Genomic DNA, 17274 nt, shown 5'->3' with positions numbered 1-17274 from the left:
ATTATTTTGAACTATTCAATCCCTGCAGCCAGTTAAAGTTAAAGTCCCCTCGAAGGTCAATGATGGTTTCAACTGTCAAACATGTTTAAATATCTGACATTTCTCAGCCTTCCAGTCCTGGCTACTGCGACTTTTGACCTGCACAGCAGCATTTCCATATGGTTCTATCAGTATTCATCCAGACGCCGTGTGTGACCCGACATAAACCAACATCAATCTCTAAAATGATGTTTGCAAAACAAGAACTGAAATGTTTTGTAAAGGAATACAATTAGTAACAGCAGTGAAAATATATCAAATGTATAGGTCATTTTCTATTTAAATTTCTATTTGACGGGACATTAACATATTATGCTGATATTGAAAGTAAAATTCCTGATTTTATATATAATTTATTTTAGCTAGCAAGTGCATGAAATGCATCACAAACTGCACTTGATTATTATTAGACCAACTGAATAGTTAATTTGAAGGAAAATGCAAAATGTGACATTTGTAGAGCACTTTTCAAAAACAAGGTACTCAGTGTGTCACAATAGAGGAGCAACAGTTCAATTTCCAAAATTAATTTAATGATAACAGATTCAAAAGTTTAAAATAAAGTTAAAAAATAAGTAATACTCAACAGAACATTAAGAAAATTAGCTGAATCAGTATTTCCCATAGAATTACAGGGTTGATATTGTGATTGTTGTGTGAACACACATGTAGTATGATCTCATGAGCACATGAGTGACAGGTATATAAAGAGGGCAAATTAGACTATGGTGGGCTTCAGCAATTAAGGGAATTGATGGAAAAAACTGCCTAAAATAAGACTGCACCACTTAATTCTGATCACCAAAAAGCAACTGGGAGTCTAAACTTACCCCGAGATCACATGCTCTTTACTTGACATTGAACTGGGACCACGATCTCTGATTTGGTGTGATTTAGTAGAGGACATTTTAAAGGCAACACATTGACATAAACATGGCGAGACATAATTTAAGACTTCAGTAGGAAAGGTTAGGTTGAATTGGGTCATATCATTCTTATGCCAATGATCATCTTTATTACTGTACCGTATGTCAGCAGATGATTTGCCACAGAGGTTACATGTAAAGTAGGAACGAAAGGGGGCCCAATGTACAACCCTAAGGCACTCCAAAAACAAAAAATGGCATTACCAGATGCTTCTGGGTCTTCCTGGAAATGCACACACTGATCATACTAACATGAGGTGTTCTTCTTTACCATCTAAATCATATTTTGTTGAGCTGTTCCTTCATGTGAATGATTGGCATTTCTATTTACGCCTTGAAAGACAATCAGGTGTGAACTCTTGCCATCTTTACATCATACACGACGCCTTCTCCTCAGGTGACTGACCCTAGCTTCCCCAAAATCTAGAGCTGTGTGTGGCTCCTAAAAAAAGCCCGATGTCTGAGTGCAGGATTACCAGCTCTGCTTTAGATTTCCAGAGTGAATTCTTCTCCTGGTGCAGCTTTACCACGTGTAACTACAAAGTGAGAGCCTTGGGCTTCAACAAGATGAAGATATTATCCATAATGCTGTGATCTTCTCCCTGTGTATAGATGCACCATGAAACACATTACATTTTGTTCTACAAAACAAACTAATTTTAAACCAAATATTGACTCACTAATAATTGTATATTTTTGAAATTTGTTATATATTATACTATATTTCTCTGACCCACTGATCTATTTTCTTTTACTTGACTGCACCATTGCAACATTACATCGAATTCTTATCCACATGTTTTTGTTTGCTTCCCTTTGCAAACTGTACAAACCAACAATCTACAAAATGTCCCTCTGGCTACAGGAGAAAGAATAGTTCTTTACAATTCCTTAAAGCTACTTCTATTTCTGCTAAACCACAGTAGAAAAACATCTTAATTCTCATCATCTACCTAAGCATATTTGTTTATTTGCTATTCAAATGTCACTGTGTTTCGTTATAGCAATTTATGCCAAATTTGTGTACAGTGGTGCTTGTGTGTGCTTGTGTGTGTGCATGCGAGTGTCTATGTGGGTATGCAAGCAGTGAACCTGAAAATATAATTAGAACATATTCCATGCAGTTATATCTCAGTGATATTGTCTCCACAGTGCAATTAAAAACAAAATGAGTCATGATTTTGGAATAAAAAAAGGACACCCACTCACATCTAAGTATGAGTACTTTACTTACACCTGTGAGTGACTCTGCCTTTTCAACGCTCTGTTTATCTTCTCATACTGCTTAAGAAAATAAGATTACAGACAGAAGCACAAATAATAGCTGCTTTGCACTTTCAATCACATCATGATTCATTCTCCCATAGTTTTTCACCTGAAGTGAACTGCTTGACTGAAGCAGATACACTACATATTTGTGATGATACTGCATATTAACCCAGTATCTCCAAGTTTGTGCCGTCCACCATTCGTGTGTGTAATAATGACACAAACAGGACACGTGAGGTCGAAGTCTTGACATCAGAGGTGGATGATATCCATGTAGGGATTTAAAGGTGCCCTGAGGAGCCCTTCTGTTTGCATTCAGTTACTCACTAAAACCCTTTTTTTGGAAACCATGAGGTCCAAGAAATGTCTTGAATGTGGAAACCCCCACCTCCACCATTAATGTCTTGAGGAATGAATTTTTTATTATTATTATTTTTCGTGTGAAAACCACAGCAGCGGGTCATTCAAGTCGACTCCTCTTGTAAACACAGTAAACACAACCAGACTTCGACATACATTAAGATCATAGGCATGTATTCCACTTAAAGCTGCAGCAGACATCAGGTAGGGATGTGCATGACAATTTGTTGTTGATGTTTTGAGACGAGTCTGTGAACTCTGCGAGGTGTCAAAATATCGACAGTGAGGTGGGAGCAGTGAGTAGTGCAACAGAATCTGTAAGGTTGAAGGCATCAGCCACAGGAGTCTATGATTTTAAAAGGCTGTTTGTAACTTAATTTATTTACTGTATATTTACACAGCGGATACACTTAACCGTGTAAGTCATACCACATTGTATTTACTAAAATTAGAAGATTATGTGGATAGTGTAAATACAATTATGGTTACTTAAACAGGAATCCATGCAGAGACCCTGTCACATGCTACAGGAAACACCACATGAGACAGTTAGATCGTCTCACCATCATTGCTCGTGTTATTTTGTAATATAACACCCATCAGCACGTATCAGCTGACTGACTTATAACTTTGTTGATCATTGTGTGACAGTGATCTGTGATCAGCTGCATCCCTCTCGCATTGCACGGTTACAAGCAAGTGTTTGTAATTATTGCAGTGCCTACAACCACATTCTTGTTCGACATGATGTTTCGTGGTGGGTCCAAATACGATCTGGTTACCGAACGCCTCCCACACTAAAGGTCAGCTCACTAGAGCCGAACCTTGAGGTCAGTGATGGAACATGGATCTCCTTATGTTTCACTTTCTCATGCCCACATGTCAGGAACATTTCCTTCCAGTAGCTACTTCCAGGCCTCGAGCTGTGACAAATCTCTGAGGCAAATGTAGCTGCAAGCGACAGAAAAAAGTAATCAGGCCCATTATGGGAAACAGTCGCATTAGCAGCATTGATAAATATGTGATCAGGTGATTGATGATCATGATAGGCCTCTACAGATATTTTAAAAGTTATATTAGTTATTTTTCTACATAATTATGGTCAGATACAGTATAAGTGTCACATTTATTAGTATTATTATTATTTATTTACTTATTTGAAGGGGCTTTCCACAGCAAAACCATAATGTGGACTGCTACATTAATTACAGAATTACAAATTAATTGAGATTTTAAATGATTTATTAGTATTAATGACAAACTCATACAGTGGACTCCAGATTTATCCATATTTACTGTTTGTCATAGAAAACCAGTGGTTGGAATATTAAAGGTGCACTGTGGAGTTTATGAGCCACTTGTAGTTTTATGGGCCATGTTTTTGATGAGCAGATTTTGTTTGCACTGCACAACACATGTTTCTGCCAGTGGTTTCAGGCTATTTGACAGTTGGTAGTGGCAATGAGCCAGTGAGCGTAGTAAAGCTTGTAAAATTAAGAATGTAAACAGACTTCCGTCTGTTTACAAGACGCTAAATCAAAAATGATGAATATAATGAGTGCCGGCCCAATGTAAAAAAAAAAAGTCATCAGCGGACGCAGATAAATAAATAACACTTTTAATAGGATCATGCGCAGTAGCTAACAGAAAGTGATGTGTCATTAGGCCAGGCTTTACAAAGCACCTTTCATACACAGAGGTAGATTCAATGTGCTGAATTGTCTCTATAAGGGTTGTTTGACTGTTTCATTGCGAAAGTGAGGTCTCATTTCTCTAGAGTGGGAAGAAAGAAAGAGGTATAGAGAGAGAGAGAGAGGGAGGGGAAAGGAAGGAAGGATGGATGGATGGATGGATGGATGGATGTCATCACTTTAAGGTGGAAGGAAGGATGGACAGATGGACCTCATGTCACTTTGTGATGGAAGGATGGATGGATGGTAGGCATGTAATTTCATGACGGAAAGAACTTCATGCTAGAAGGAAGGTATGAGGGATGTCTGTCCTTCATGAGTCCTAACTCCTACATCACATTTGCTGTTGTTTAGTTTACAGATGTTGACCTTCACTTCAGTCATTCCAAACGGCATTTAATCACACAGCTGGACTGCTAACAAACACATGTTAAAAAACCCATGCAGGTTCCCATGAGTGTTTTTCTATGGGAAAGGGCAGAAGATTATGTTGAGCATTCCCGAGAAATACCCCAGTTCTGTTTCCCAGCATTAATCCCCAGTGTATACATACACAGATGCCATTTCCAACAAAAAAAAACTGAACGTCAACACTAAAGGGTTTCAATGTATAGAGCGTTAACCTCTAATTATCAACAAAACCTGGCAATGTGAACTGACTCAACATGAAATAAAGACCAGTTTAAGGCTTTGATTTATCTTCATTTTTGGTCTCACTTCGAGGTAAAGTGCTTTTCATCCGCATTCTTTTTTATTAGCTGTTGATTGGCCGGTTCATCCGGTCAGTGGTAACCCTCAGTATATCAGAAGTGTTTGTCACATAACCGCTCATAAATAATAGCCCCTGCCACCCCAGCCTCAGCCGGCCCCCTCTGAGACTAGCAGCGCGGCTGGTAAATAACTGGCTGGATCGATAACTGTCATTGCAGTTCAGTGAGCTCCGGCAATCTAAAATGTCTGCGAGCGGTTTGTGTGTTCTGTTGTTGTGCGCCGCTCCTCGCTGGCCCGTAGGCCATGGTCCTGCAATATGCTGAGATTATTCTGCCTTCTTAAAAGCAGTAAATTGATGATCCTGTGGCGTGCAGGGTGACAGTTGGATGACCTCTCCTCATTCACTGAATGTCACATGAAAACAGGAAATTCCTTTATATAGTGCCTGTATTCCAGCAGTGTTGCTTAGTTATTTAAGGTAGTTCATTTTCAAGTAGTTAAACCTTTTAGTGAGAGTAAAAAAAGCAGAGTTATGTCAAAAAATGTATTTCATGAATTTACTTTTGGTTAACGAAGAAAAGCACTAGTCACATGACTGACACTCTTGTGCTTGTGTATTGATTCAAGCATTTTGCTCACTAAGTACAATTTACAGGAAGAAATAGAGTCATGTTGGTTCAGTCAGAAACCAGGCCGCCAAAATCACCTGCATAAACAGTGGCCCCTGCTGGCTCCTCCTGGATATGGTCTCCTGTCAGTGTCGACACCTCTTTGCACACAAACAAGTCTCCTCTGTTTTTGTGTTTGAGTGCTGCTGAGGTCGGATTCCTCTCCGCCCTCCTAACATCCACATCTGTCCACAGAAGAACTCTCATCCGCCCCTGGCTCAGACTCCATGAAACGTGTGCACTTTCTAAACATTTTCTCTCATCAAGACAGCGTCTGTGAGTGGATCAGGATTTTTGTATTCTCCAGTCCAGCAATTTGGCGGTAGTGTTTGGTCAGGAGATATCCTCCAGGGTGTCATTCAGATAAACCACGTGGCCGTTTAGGTGGAAAGCAGAGTGATATATCATGGTTTGCCTCGGAGGCAAAATTACACAGGAGATCGACAACACTGTGTATTACAAAAGGGAAGTGCAGGCTGCCAATACATCGATTTGAAGACATAACCTGTATGAATCTTCATTATGTCCACCGCGTGTGTTTAAATATAGATCTGTGTTACCGCGGGAGGAAGCGGCAGGGAAAACTGCATCCTGTGTAATGTAGTGTTTGCTACATTCACAGGATTGTAATGGTACACAAAGAGATGCCAAATAAGTTCCATCTCCGTCCCAACAATTTGTGCTGTCATTTGTTGTTGTTGTAGGTTTTTTTTTCTTTTTTGTTAGGTTTTTTTTTTTTTTTCAGATTGCTTGTGGCACCCCTCTCTACACTCTCAGATTTTCAAATATCTGTTTGCAGGGGGATGTGTCAGTTCCTAACAGATGACCTAGTTTTTACTCACGCACAATCTTACAAACATTGAGAGGCCCCTCTACATACATTACATGTCGGTGAGCGCTCTGATGTTCATCCCTTTAAATGAATTCACTTTACAGCGAGAGATTTGAATGGCTGTGGAAAATGTCAATTATGGAAAAGGTTAATTTTTAATTATCGCTGGCTGCTCTGTACACAGCTGCTCTACAGTTGACTGCTATTTTCTTTCCCCAGCATTTAATTGGAGCTGAAACAGCATGACCTATTTTGTTTGGAGAGAATGTATACTTTATCTGTGCCTCCTCAAAAGGTGGCCTTGAGCTTAATTTGCAGCGCAGCGATGCTTCTTCTCCAAATGTAATGCATTACAGATTACTCATAACCTGTTTAACATTGCGAGCAGAAAATTCATCTACTGGATTACATAAAGCCACTCACATGTGATTCCTCTCACAGACTTAACACGTTCTTCAATTAAACATGCAGCTGCCAGAAGAATGACAAAGCACAGATCCACAAAAAAAATGTTTTGTCCCGACAAAGCTCTTGGATATGAAGTGGGAAACCCGCAGTTGTCCATAACTCTCAGTTCTGTCCACTCAGTCTTGTGAATGAATCACAATAATCAGGTTTCTATTAAAAAGCGCTGCTGTGTCACCATGTCACAAATAATATCTGTCTCTGCACTTTATCACTGTGCGCTGTGAATCAAATAAAGCCATCCACTTTAACCAGATGCCTCATACACTCATTTAAAAAAGAAAGCATCTGAGAGTGTTTAACCCATATGTATGATTTTAGATACACAACATACTGTAACCCCCTCTGCTCAAAACACTCACTGACACACACTCTCACACATCACACACTCACACTCTTCACACACACGCAAACACAGTAACTCAGTGAAAGGATAGTGTGGCTGATCCAGCAATCCTTTCATTGTTTTGGTAAAACAGAGTCGCCTAAGCTGCTATAATCACTCGTTTAGTGTTGTGGCAATAAATGCTTTTTTTCCCCCCAATCGAATACAAAAATGTTCCTCATGAACCGTAACTAATGCAATGGTCCATTTGCTCTTGTTGTGTTCATTACTGATATTATTATTAATAAGCCATTTCCCTTTAAAAGGCTCTGTGTCCATTTCCAATTATACCATTGTGATTGAAGGAGACAAAAGGCAGAATGTCAGATTGTGAGCTGACTAAAGCTTCTCTCTTTTTAAAAGCCTGAGTTAAAGCCGCTGTTCCATTGACACTAAAGAGCATTTTGTATTGTAAAGTCCATCATCATTTAATCTGTGGATAAATATGCCTGTGAGTGATTGTCTTCCTTCAGTTTGTGCTGATCGTGCAGGAAATGCAGAAGCTATTGTAAAAAGGAAGACAATTGTTTTCGGTGGAAGGTGGAATGTTGCGTTCACAGGAAGTAAAGCTTACTGATAGATAGATGAGTGCAGGTTTAGAGGCACAGATTAGTGCTGTTTAGCGGTTGTCTTTCACTGTGCTCGCTCCACAGTGCTTTTACTTTCCCCCTTCTGGTTATCACTTTCAGCTCAGTGGTTTGTGCTGTTTGTGCAGCGGCTCTCAATCTCATTGTCTTTGCACATTGCTTTTGAACCCTGCATAAAAAAGGACTGGCCTAAATAAGAAGATGCCGCTCATGATTCTTCAAACATTAGACTGAAATTTGAAGTCTGTCCTCTTTTTGTGCAAGAAAATATAAACCATAGTGATATTGCAGCTCTTGGACACAGAGAAAACAGCCCTGCATAGCCAAAGTTTATGTTATGTACATGTTTCCCTTTTTCAACATTATAGATTAGTTGATTTAATGTAACCTTGTCAGTTATTATAACATTTTAGATGGAGAGCCCGCGCTGCTGCTTTTATTTGTATTCATGGGAGCTGTACTTACAGAGTAGTCATTGTTTAACTTTGTCAGAATCAGAGTTCATTAACCGTTTCTCAAATCTGTTGTGAAACTGATTAGTCTCAGAAAAATTCAAAGAAAATTGGGGAAGCACTTTTTTTCTCCAGAAAGACTGATGAAGAAAATGCTGAATGCGAGAGTGTATTCACATAAGCTTGAGAAACAGAAGTTAGCCTGGACGTGACGTCATGACTATATTTCCTCATCCTGCGATGACGGTAGTCCGTACGTTGCAGTGATTCTAATCATGACTGATTCTTATTACGACAGAGTCACATAAATAGTTGAAGCTCTTTTACACCAATATTATACACAGGTTATTTAAAAGTGGGTTCCTCGCTCTAAAATGACAATTGACTCCTTTCGCATTGAATGTAGAGGAATTTACCTTTCTGTGTTTTTTTCCGTGGTGCGTCATGTTCGACATCACAAACGCAGCGAAAAGTACATCAAAAGAACTATCGATGATAATGTGCCCAGCTTTCATTTTATTAGGTACACATAGCTAAAAACCCTGCAGTAATTCAAAACCCTTATGAAGGTACTGTTGAGCTGCACTGCATTATTCTGAATGTTGTCTCGAACACCTTCATGCAAACCACACATTATAACCTTCAACAAGATGGGATCTTTTTGGCGTGTTAATGCTTTTTTCCTGCCTGAGTTTCGGGTGTACCTTATAAACAGGCAACTCAGTGTATATACTGCTTCTTATTTAAAATAAAGAGAACTATTGGTTATGTCAGCTGCATTTCTATATACACATAGACACAATGTCAGGCTCATGTGAATATATAACTTCAGTGATCTGTTTTGTAGAGTTGACCTGTACTGCGTCGTATCATTATTCCACCTGCAAATCTGTGCGTTCCCATTGTTCTGCACATGGTGGGTGATGATATGCAAATAGTTCCAGCTTCCTGCTCGCCTGCGCTCCTTTGTTCCACCTCCACTAACAAAGGTGTAGATCAGATGCCCTGAGAACAGTTGTCTCTCCTGTTCACTCTCTATCGCTGCGGTGGAGGCAGGAGACACAGAGCCTGAGGTTTGGTTCTTAGCAGGACATGATGTTGTCAGGGCATCAGGTGAGAGCGCTGCACCGAGCCCCCTCTGCCCACCCCCCCCCTCCGCTCCTCACTTAATCACTTCTGACACAATGCCAATTCCACAGTGGGTGGCGCACACAGCTTTATTCATAGATGTGGCAGCCGCGCGGCGATCAGATCTCAGATTGTGTTCACCTTTCATGCTGTATCAGGTATAGCACGATGGTCCCTTCCACATGCTTCTGTTGTTTTTGGATTGTAAGTGGTCGGGCATTAAACAACGCTCTGACAACCATATGATGGCCCATCAGCATGACTTTCAGGGGTATTACAACTGAAAGGCTTTCTGCCATTAAAAAGCAGAGAGCAGATGACCTGAAACTATGAGCCTTGACGTACGGGGGGGGGGAAACAGTGGAAAATAGGTGCAGTTGTTAACCCAGTCACTGAATTTAAGCTCCAGCTTCAATGAAACCACGGCTGAGTGTCCTGAGGGCGTCGGCAAACAATTTACTGAATTGCGCCAGACATAACTGAAAAGTCATGTCTGCGGCACGTACATGTATAGCCGCTGTATGGTTACTATTGTTGCCTCTGAAAAGCTGAACAGGAACTGCGAAGCAATCATAAAGCATGCAGGGAAGCAATTTCTTTCTCTTATTCAAGTGAAAAATTATTCTGGGCTGTCACAAAAGACTCCTTAACAAGGTGCTTTAAACTCTCTGGCAGTGCATTGCTGCGGGGTGTCAAAAAGTGGATAAGGTATAAATGAAGCTTAAACTCAAAAGTCTGTTTCTGGTAATAGCAGCATTTCATTCCCTCTCCAATGTGCTTTTGATGTGGAGCTAAGATTAACAGTGTTAAATCATTCTCTTCACTGTCTCAAACTCACAACACGGGCATAATGAGCAGATTGTTGAGAACAAGAGTGTTTCTTTGAGGTGTACTTGCACTCTGCGCACTTATATTTTCTTTTGTGCAGGTTGTTGAGTTATTATTCAACCCTTGGTATATACACCCCTATTGACCACTATGTATTCTTGTGTATTATTTTTTAAAAGTCATGTAATTTGAGGTGACAAAGGAGGAATACCCAACCACTCAGGAATGTTTCTTTCATCTCCTCCTAATCCTCAATTATACAATCCTGGCCATTTATGCTTGAGTGGCTGTGGCGGCGCAAGGTGCCAGGGAATCCAGGGAATCCGGCCGAGCAGGAAGATTTGCACGTCAAACGTGTCGATCCCTCAGAGTTAATGAGGCGTGTTGTTTGGGCTTCCATTATCAGGCTGCTGCATCCCAAGCCAGGCCTGAGCACAAGTCATGCGTCATAAAGTTTAGACCCTCCTTGATACATTGTGGACAGTAAGTAGAGCTCAGCAGTTCTCTCCGCCTCTGTAAATAAACGCAGTAGACCATTGAATGTTCTCACAGCAGATATAATATACAATTGCATTACCAACTTTAATGTATTGTAAAAACAAAAATATACCAATTTTATACATTACTAGTGCAGGGTGAGTTCTAAACCTGTCTGTTCTGAATGGACTGTTCTCTTGTCCTGTGTTAAAGCTCCGGAGCTACTTCAGAATTATTGTCATTAGTGAGTCCTCCTCAAACAGCTCTACAATATTCTGTCACTTTTTATTGTTTGTGTGCTGGACGTTGTGTGCAGAGGTTTTTATAAACAGTCTATGGTGCAAAGTGAAAGTAGAAAACTTTGTGTTCATCCTACCTGGTTTATAAGATTTTATAGTCAATGTTTTTCATGAAATGAAACTGAATTTGTTTCGTTACTTTTCACGTGTGGTCCATATATAAGTTTGAATAATTGGCTAAACTGCCGTTATTTTTGATACATTCATTTCATGCAGAGGTCTGTTTAGCAATCTTCAGACTAAAGTTCACAACTTTTCAAAATAGAAGCTCTGTAACTCGGCTTGATAAAAAGCAATGAAAAAAAGTGAGTGACAAATCGCCAAACAAGAAGTGATTCTATGAATATTGTTGCCATGGCAGAGATCAGCGCCTGTGCTGTGTGTCTCAGTCCGATACGGTGAAATATACAAAAAAGAATTATCTGAATGATCTGGCAGAGATTTTGCTCACAGCTGCAGACCACTGCTGTAGTTTATCTGAGGATAGTAGACATGTTAAACTCAGTTTACAGACTGACTATTTGCCCACTGCCCTGCCCCCACTTGCTTCCTGTTACCAAATTGAAGATACCACATGTCCAAATCGCACCAAACTGGGGCACTGCACTTGGCCATTACCAATATGCAAGCCAAGTGTGAAGCCCATAAATTGAACGGTTTGCAAGATCTGCGTTACACATACAAACATACAGCAGATATTTGTGGAATTAGTAGGTAGATGTGTTGTTGAAACCTTGACTGACACATACAATGAGTCCATGCGATTCAGTCATCAATGAAAGCAGAAGCGTTGTGTGACAGGATCTGTCACTCCTCGTTCATCTTGAATACAAAAACAGTTTTCACTCAATCTCTATTGATAAATCTGATTCCTTTATGCGACACAGATAAATGAGTACAAGACCAGACTGGCTGCTAACATTCACCCAGCTCCCAGACGTCACAATTAGGAACACCTCAAAGGTCAACGCAGATCTTGACTCGCGTAACAATATTGAAAATCAAAACTACTGTAAAGATCCAGCCCGGGATCTAGGGAAGGTCATCTAAGTGTCACCGATTTCTGACAAAGCTCGGCCGCGCAGCATGAAATGCGTCAACCGCAGGCCTCTGAGGTGTTTGCAAAGGACTCACACACCTGTGACGGGATTGCACCATGAGCCGGCGCTCAGGGAGGGAGAGAGGGAGGCTGTGTTCTGGGGTTCTGCGAATGATTGGCAGAAACTGTCAGGCACACCACGTCAGCTCCATGCAGACACACAGCAGGCGGATGCCAGAGACTGCATGATAAGGAGGGCAGGCTCACAAGGAAGAGGCATCTTCAGAGAGTTATGTCATCCTTCTGAAATCTCTTACAGATTAGGCCTCAACATGGCTCACACCTAAAGTCTTTAGTGCTCAGCGTATGTCTAAATAACTATCTCCTGACCCGTGACCCGAAAGGAGTTTAAAAAGTAGCTTTCTTCTTCTGTTTCCTCCCCTCTTTTCTTTCTCGTATCATTATTTTCCAAACAGAAGGATTAGTCAGGGTCACATTTTTGTCCACATGCTTGAATTGCACAGAAGGATATGCGCAACCTTCTGGGCTGCACACCACTGGGGCCTGAGCCAGGGTCAGATATCTCAGAGGAGAAAGGCAGACTGAAGACTATCCACTGCATGTTAATTACAGTCGATGTGTTTTGTTTGACCTTGAGACAGGGCCTCATCCTGATTTATTGAAGTCAGGTTTCTTGTGGCTATTTAAGTTGAACCTAGTTGTATTTTGTTAAGCATCATTGCACTATTTTCATTTTTTGCAGCATTTACATTGCATAAACCAAAAATGACCCTCATGAGTCAGGTGGAAATGACTGCAAGAAAGTGCTGAAATCCTCCTTGTTATCTTGGTCAGTGTTGTGTATCAAAACTATATTTCTTCTCTGGTCCTCAGGGCAGTGCTCCTATGGCCCATCCTGAAGACGAGCTGGAGCGTCTGACCAAGAAGATGCTGTTTGACATGGACAACCCTCCAGCTGAGGAATTTTTTGGTAAGAATCATCTAGTATAGATGTTGTTAGCAATAGCATTTTCATTGGAAGAAATTTGGATCTGTCACAGTGAGAAAAATTGTGTGTAACGATGGTTGGATTCCATTTATCTTGGTGAAAGATGGCACAGCATTATAGTGATTCACTGCTGCTCTTTCTTTCACCACAAATTTCGAACAATTTTTGTGTGTGTCTGTTGTGGTGACAATACGATTTATTCTATTCTATATTTCGCGACGCGATTTAGCAAATACAATTCTAAAGATAAAAAAGAACGTGCCTCGGACAAAGAGAGAGCTGACTTCTGTATTTTTGTTTTAATGATATCAATACAAATGCTGAAACATGTAATGCCTCATCCTAATTCAAGCTTTTAATTTTTAATATTTGTGTGGGAATGTTACCGGGCAGGACTATAGTTTTTCACATCTGGTGTCATAGCGATTTTATTTCTTATTTTTTAGCATTAGGATGCTAACCAGGCTTGAATAAATTCTGTTTGCTGCTAGTATGCTGCTAGTATATCGTGTCTATGAAAAGGGGCATTCTAATTACATTAACTTTATTGCATAGGTACTAGGGCTGGGTGATTAATTGAATTTCAATTATGATTACGGCCTCCAATGATTATGAAATGTTTGCTTGATGACACCCGGGCCACACAGTCTGAGTGGCTGTGGTATTACGTCTGTATTTCCTCGAATAACAGTCAGGGTATGTACTGAAACTAAATGCCAGGACACCCCAGCGGAAAACACTTTGATAAAAAGTCAAACATTTTGCCCGCATTCAGTTCACCTGCTACACACATGAGACGTAATGTGATGCGCACAGCCAGGACATCAGGGTTAAAGTGACCGTAGTGATCCGGATTCAGGATCAAACACCATCTATTGATAACTAAATAAATATGATCGTCAGCTTGTGTGAAGAGTAACAGAGATGAACAGACTGAGCAGACAGAAGAGTAGTACTTCCCTGCTCACTCAGTGAAGACACTGAAAACCGACACCATCTGTTAACACGGGCGATAAAATTATACATTTTTCTTTAAAGTTCAATAAATGCTGGATTTAATGCGTGATTTAAAAAAACAACTATATTGAGTAAAATAATCATACTTTTGATTTTGGCCATAATCGAGCAGCACTAATAGGTACTTGTTTTGTAATCTAGTAAATAGAATTAAAAATAGTCATCATACATATATGGCTTTTGTACGGTTACTATTGTTGCAACAACAATCACTTCACAATGTCGCCTTTAAGGGCGAGAGCAGAGTGGCTGAAATAGTCCATGACTCACTGTTTGATTCACATGTAGCACTGACACTGGGAAAACTTTGCGCGCTCACACGTATCTTTTTGGATGAATTGCAAAAGCAGCTCTGAAAACTTTCACAGAGGTAGTGTGATCTCCTGAGGAGCAGCTCACTCACTCTCTGGCCGTTCACTGGGATATTTTGTGGAACTAGAATAAAAGTTGTGCCTTCCAATTACTCTCGAGAATTTGCAGGTTGTACTATTAAACGGACCTGCCTCATTTCTGGTGATGAAGGCTAAATAAAACAATGTGGGATAATGGGTTAATAGAATAAAACTGGCATAAGCTTTCCTAGATTAGACTACCCAGTGACCCACAAAGTTAGTTTTGTGTCATGAGAACAATGTTTTTATAAAATGGCTCCACTATTGAGACTGAATATTGAGCACAGTGCAGGTGTGTAAGATACAGACCAGACAAAACTTAAGTAGAATTCTGGGCACATGTTATCCGTTGATTTCCTCTGTGTAGATACAGCATGTTTACCAGTCTAGGAAGCAGTCCTCAAGGTAGTCTGTCTCAAGTCAGAGGCCTCTTTTGGGAATCAGGCTGATCAAAGGTTGAGACACAACTCTTGTTCAGGGTGTAATGATAATAATGATAATGAGAGTAAAGAATCTAGGCAGATAATATCCTGTTTTGATTGTCTAGCTACATTTAACAGTATTGTTTTCTCTGAAGCACTTGATATTAATTTTGTTCTTATTGAAAAAAATTAAAACATTAGTGCCAGGATTAAAGAAAATACCAAGTTTTATACTATTTCGCAAAATAGGATTCAAAATACAAGGATTCTTAGCATTTACATTTCATTTCTATTTTTCCGCCCTCTATACCCTCTGCTGCCAGCGAGTGCCATCCCTCTGCTTCTCTCGCTTCTCTAGCCTTTAATCCCCTTTGCCCTGGAATTAGTTCCCATGCCCATTAGATACCTCACTCAGTATATTCAATGGGACTCTGGAGCAGGCTTTATATCAGCACATAATCACACAGCACACCATGATAACGTGGAGGTGTATTATAGCTACAAGAACATGTATTTAACCGGCATTAAGGGATATTCGGCCTCACATTGGTGCGCGCTGATGTAAAGACCTTAATTGGTTCACATTAGACATAGGTCAAATGGATCTGCTGGCTTAAGCAAAGTGTAGTCATTTTACAGAGGAATGGCCCTCAAAGCCTTGTTGGCCTAATTTCTGCGTGAATGTGTATGCAATGTAGACCTGGCATGAACCCTTCTGTAGCGCTATACCATGCATGCAATGGTCACTGTTTGCCAACTATAAGGCTGACTGGCTGAGGGCTGGTTAAACAAGGACATGCGAGTTGAGAAATGGGTCATATGTGAGCTGAGGTAGCCAGAACTAGTTAGGGATAGCGTGCGCGTACCCGGCTGACAGCGGCTCGCTGTTACTGGAGAGGATGGGAGGGAGGAGGGTCATCTTGTGGTTAAACTAGGCGACAGCTGAATTAACTGCAAGATAGGAAGAGGATGAGAGCAGGAGCCCGCAACCGAGGTGACTGCAGGGACTCATTAGGAGAGAGTTCAAGCGCAGGCACATGCTGTTCTGCAAATCCACAGAGCCTCCTTTCTCCCCCGCTGAATAATGTACATATAGTCGCCGCAGTAATGTTAAAATTGACTTTAGTCTGGCGTGTTTTCTGACTGTATATGCAATTCTGTGGGAGAATGGGTCCCAGAGCATGAGACTTTTGTAATTACAAAGAATCTGATGGCGCACAAGCCTCGTCTTCTTTTGGCGGGGTACAGGGGGAAAGAGGGCCAGCAGTTGTTGAAACCCTTAGGCTAGTAATTAACAAGATTAATCAAAGTGGGGCTGCGATCTCTAGTGCACGACTGGACTGGATCATTGTCTTCCTATAGCAAAGTTTTATTGGTGCCACTAATGTCTTTGATGAGCTTCTAATCTGAAAAGGCTATAGTGAGTTTTCACAGGTCCAGAGGGGGTTAATGGAATTGAATTAATGTTACACTCTGGCTCTGTGATGTCACAGGGGAACTTTTCATCAGACTCCATCTCTGGCTTATAAATTACATACATAACATTATTATGCCATTTTACGCCAACAGCAGTCAAGAAATTGCACCGGACATGCACTCTCCAACACAAATGCTCCTCAAACTGTAAAAAACCTGAAAATGATACATAATAAAAGAACGGCTTTTCTTGTGAGAAACCCAGTTTGCGAGCCAGAAATTCCCCCTCTGATTGAAGCTTCTTTGAAAAGCCACTGATTAGTCCTGATTTAGAGTTCCAGATTAGATTTGAGTAATCTGAAAGAGCCTTTTCTCCAAATGTCATCATCCGTCATATTTAATCCACTTAGATTGTGCGTAGGTGTACTGTGTTTGTGGAAATCTAATAAGACACAGCTACTCAGCTCGCAGTACAGATGCCTTGGCATCAGAGGAACTTACGATATTTTGTCATCACGACATTTCTGTCAACCAAAACCAGGACGTAAAGCTGAATAATTGAAAGGATGAGATGCTTTGCATTATTTACAATTAGTGTTGATGATACTTATGCAGTGTAGTTCATTCTGCCGCAGAGAATCTGTTTTTATTCCCCCTTTTAATACCAAAATGACAAGTTGAGAAATCCTCCATGTGATCCCAGACTTCAGTTTTCCACTGTATAGAATTAAGAAAGACGTGAAATATTGATGTCCAATCAATATTTATACAGTGTGATTTTACAGAGAGGTTTTTGAGCAGTGGCATAAATGTTTTTGTAATGTTATTACCAGACAGTGGAGAGATAGTCATTGGAAATTAG

General features: G+C 40.4%; 1 protein-coding gene across 4 annotated transcripts in view; it reads left to right on the top strand.

Annotated features, from left to right (window-relative positions):
* Positions 1 to 17274, top strand: part of LOC118120925 (LIM domain containing preferred translocation partner in lipoma) — a 153335-nt gene that overhangs the window by 97363 nt on the left and 38698 nt on the right. For all 4 annotated transcript variants that reach the window (XM_035176427.2, XM_035176422.2, XM_035176425.2 and 1 more), the window contains one exon: positions 13051 to 13147. In XM_035176427.2, coding sequence (XP_035032318.1) covers positions 13051 to 13147 — 97 coding nt within the window. The remainder of the gene's footprint in view (positions 1 to 13050; positions 13148 to 17274) is intronic.

This window comes from Hippoglossus stenolepis, chromosome 14 (assembly GCF_022539355.2).
Source record: "Hippoglossus stenolepis isolate QCI-W04-F060 chromosome 14, HSTE1.2, whole genome shotgun sequence".
NCBI classification, from domain to species: Eukaryota; Metazoa; Chordata; class Actinopteri; order Pleuronectiformes; family Pleuronectidae; genus Hippoglossus; species Hippoglossus stenolepis.
The sequence above is the reverse complement of the archived record's forward strand: the minus strand, read 5'-3'. Positions and strand labels throughout refer to the sequence as shown.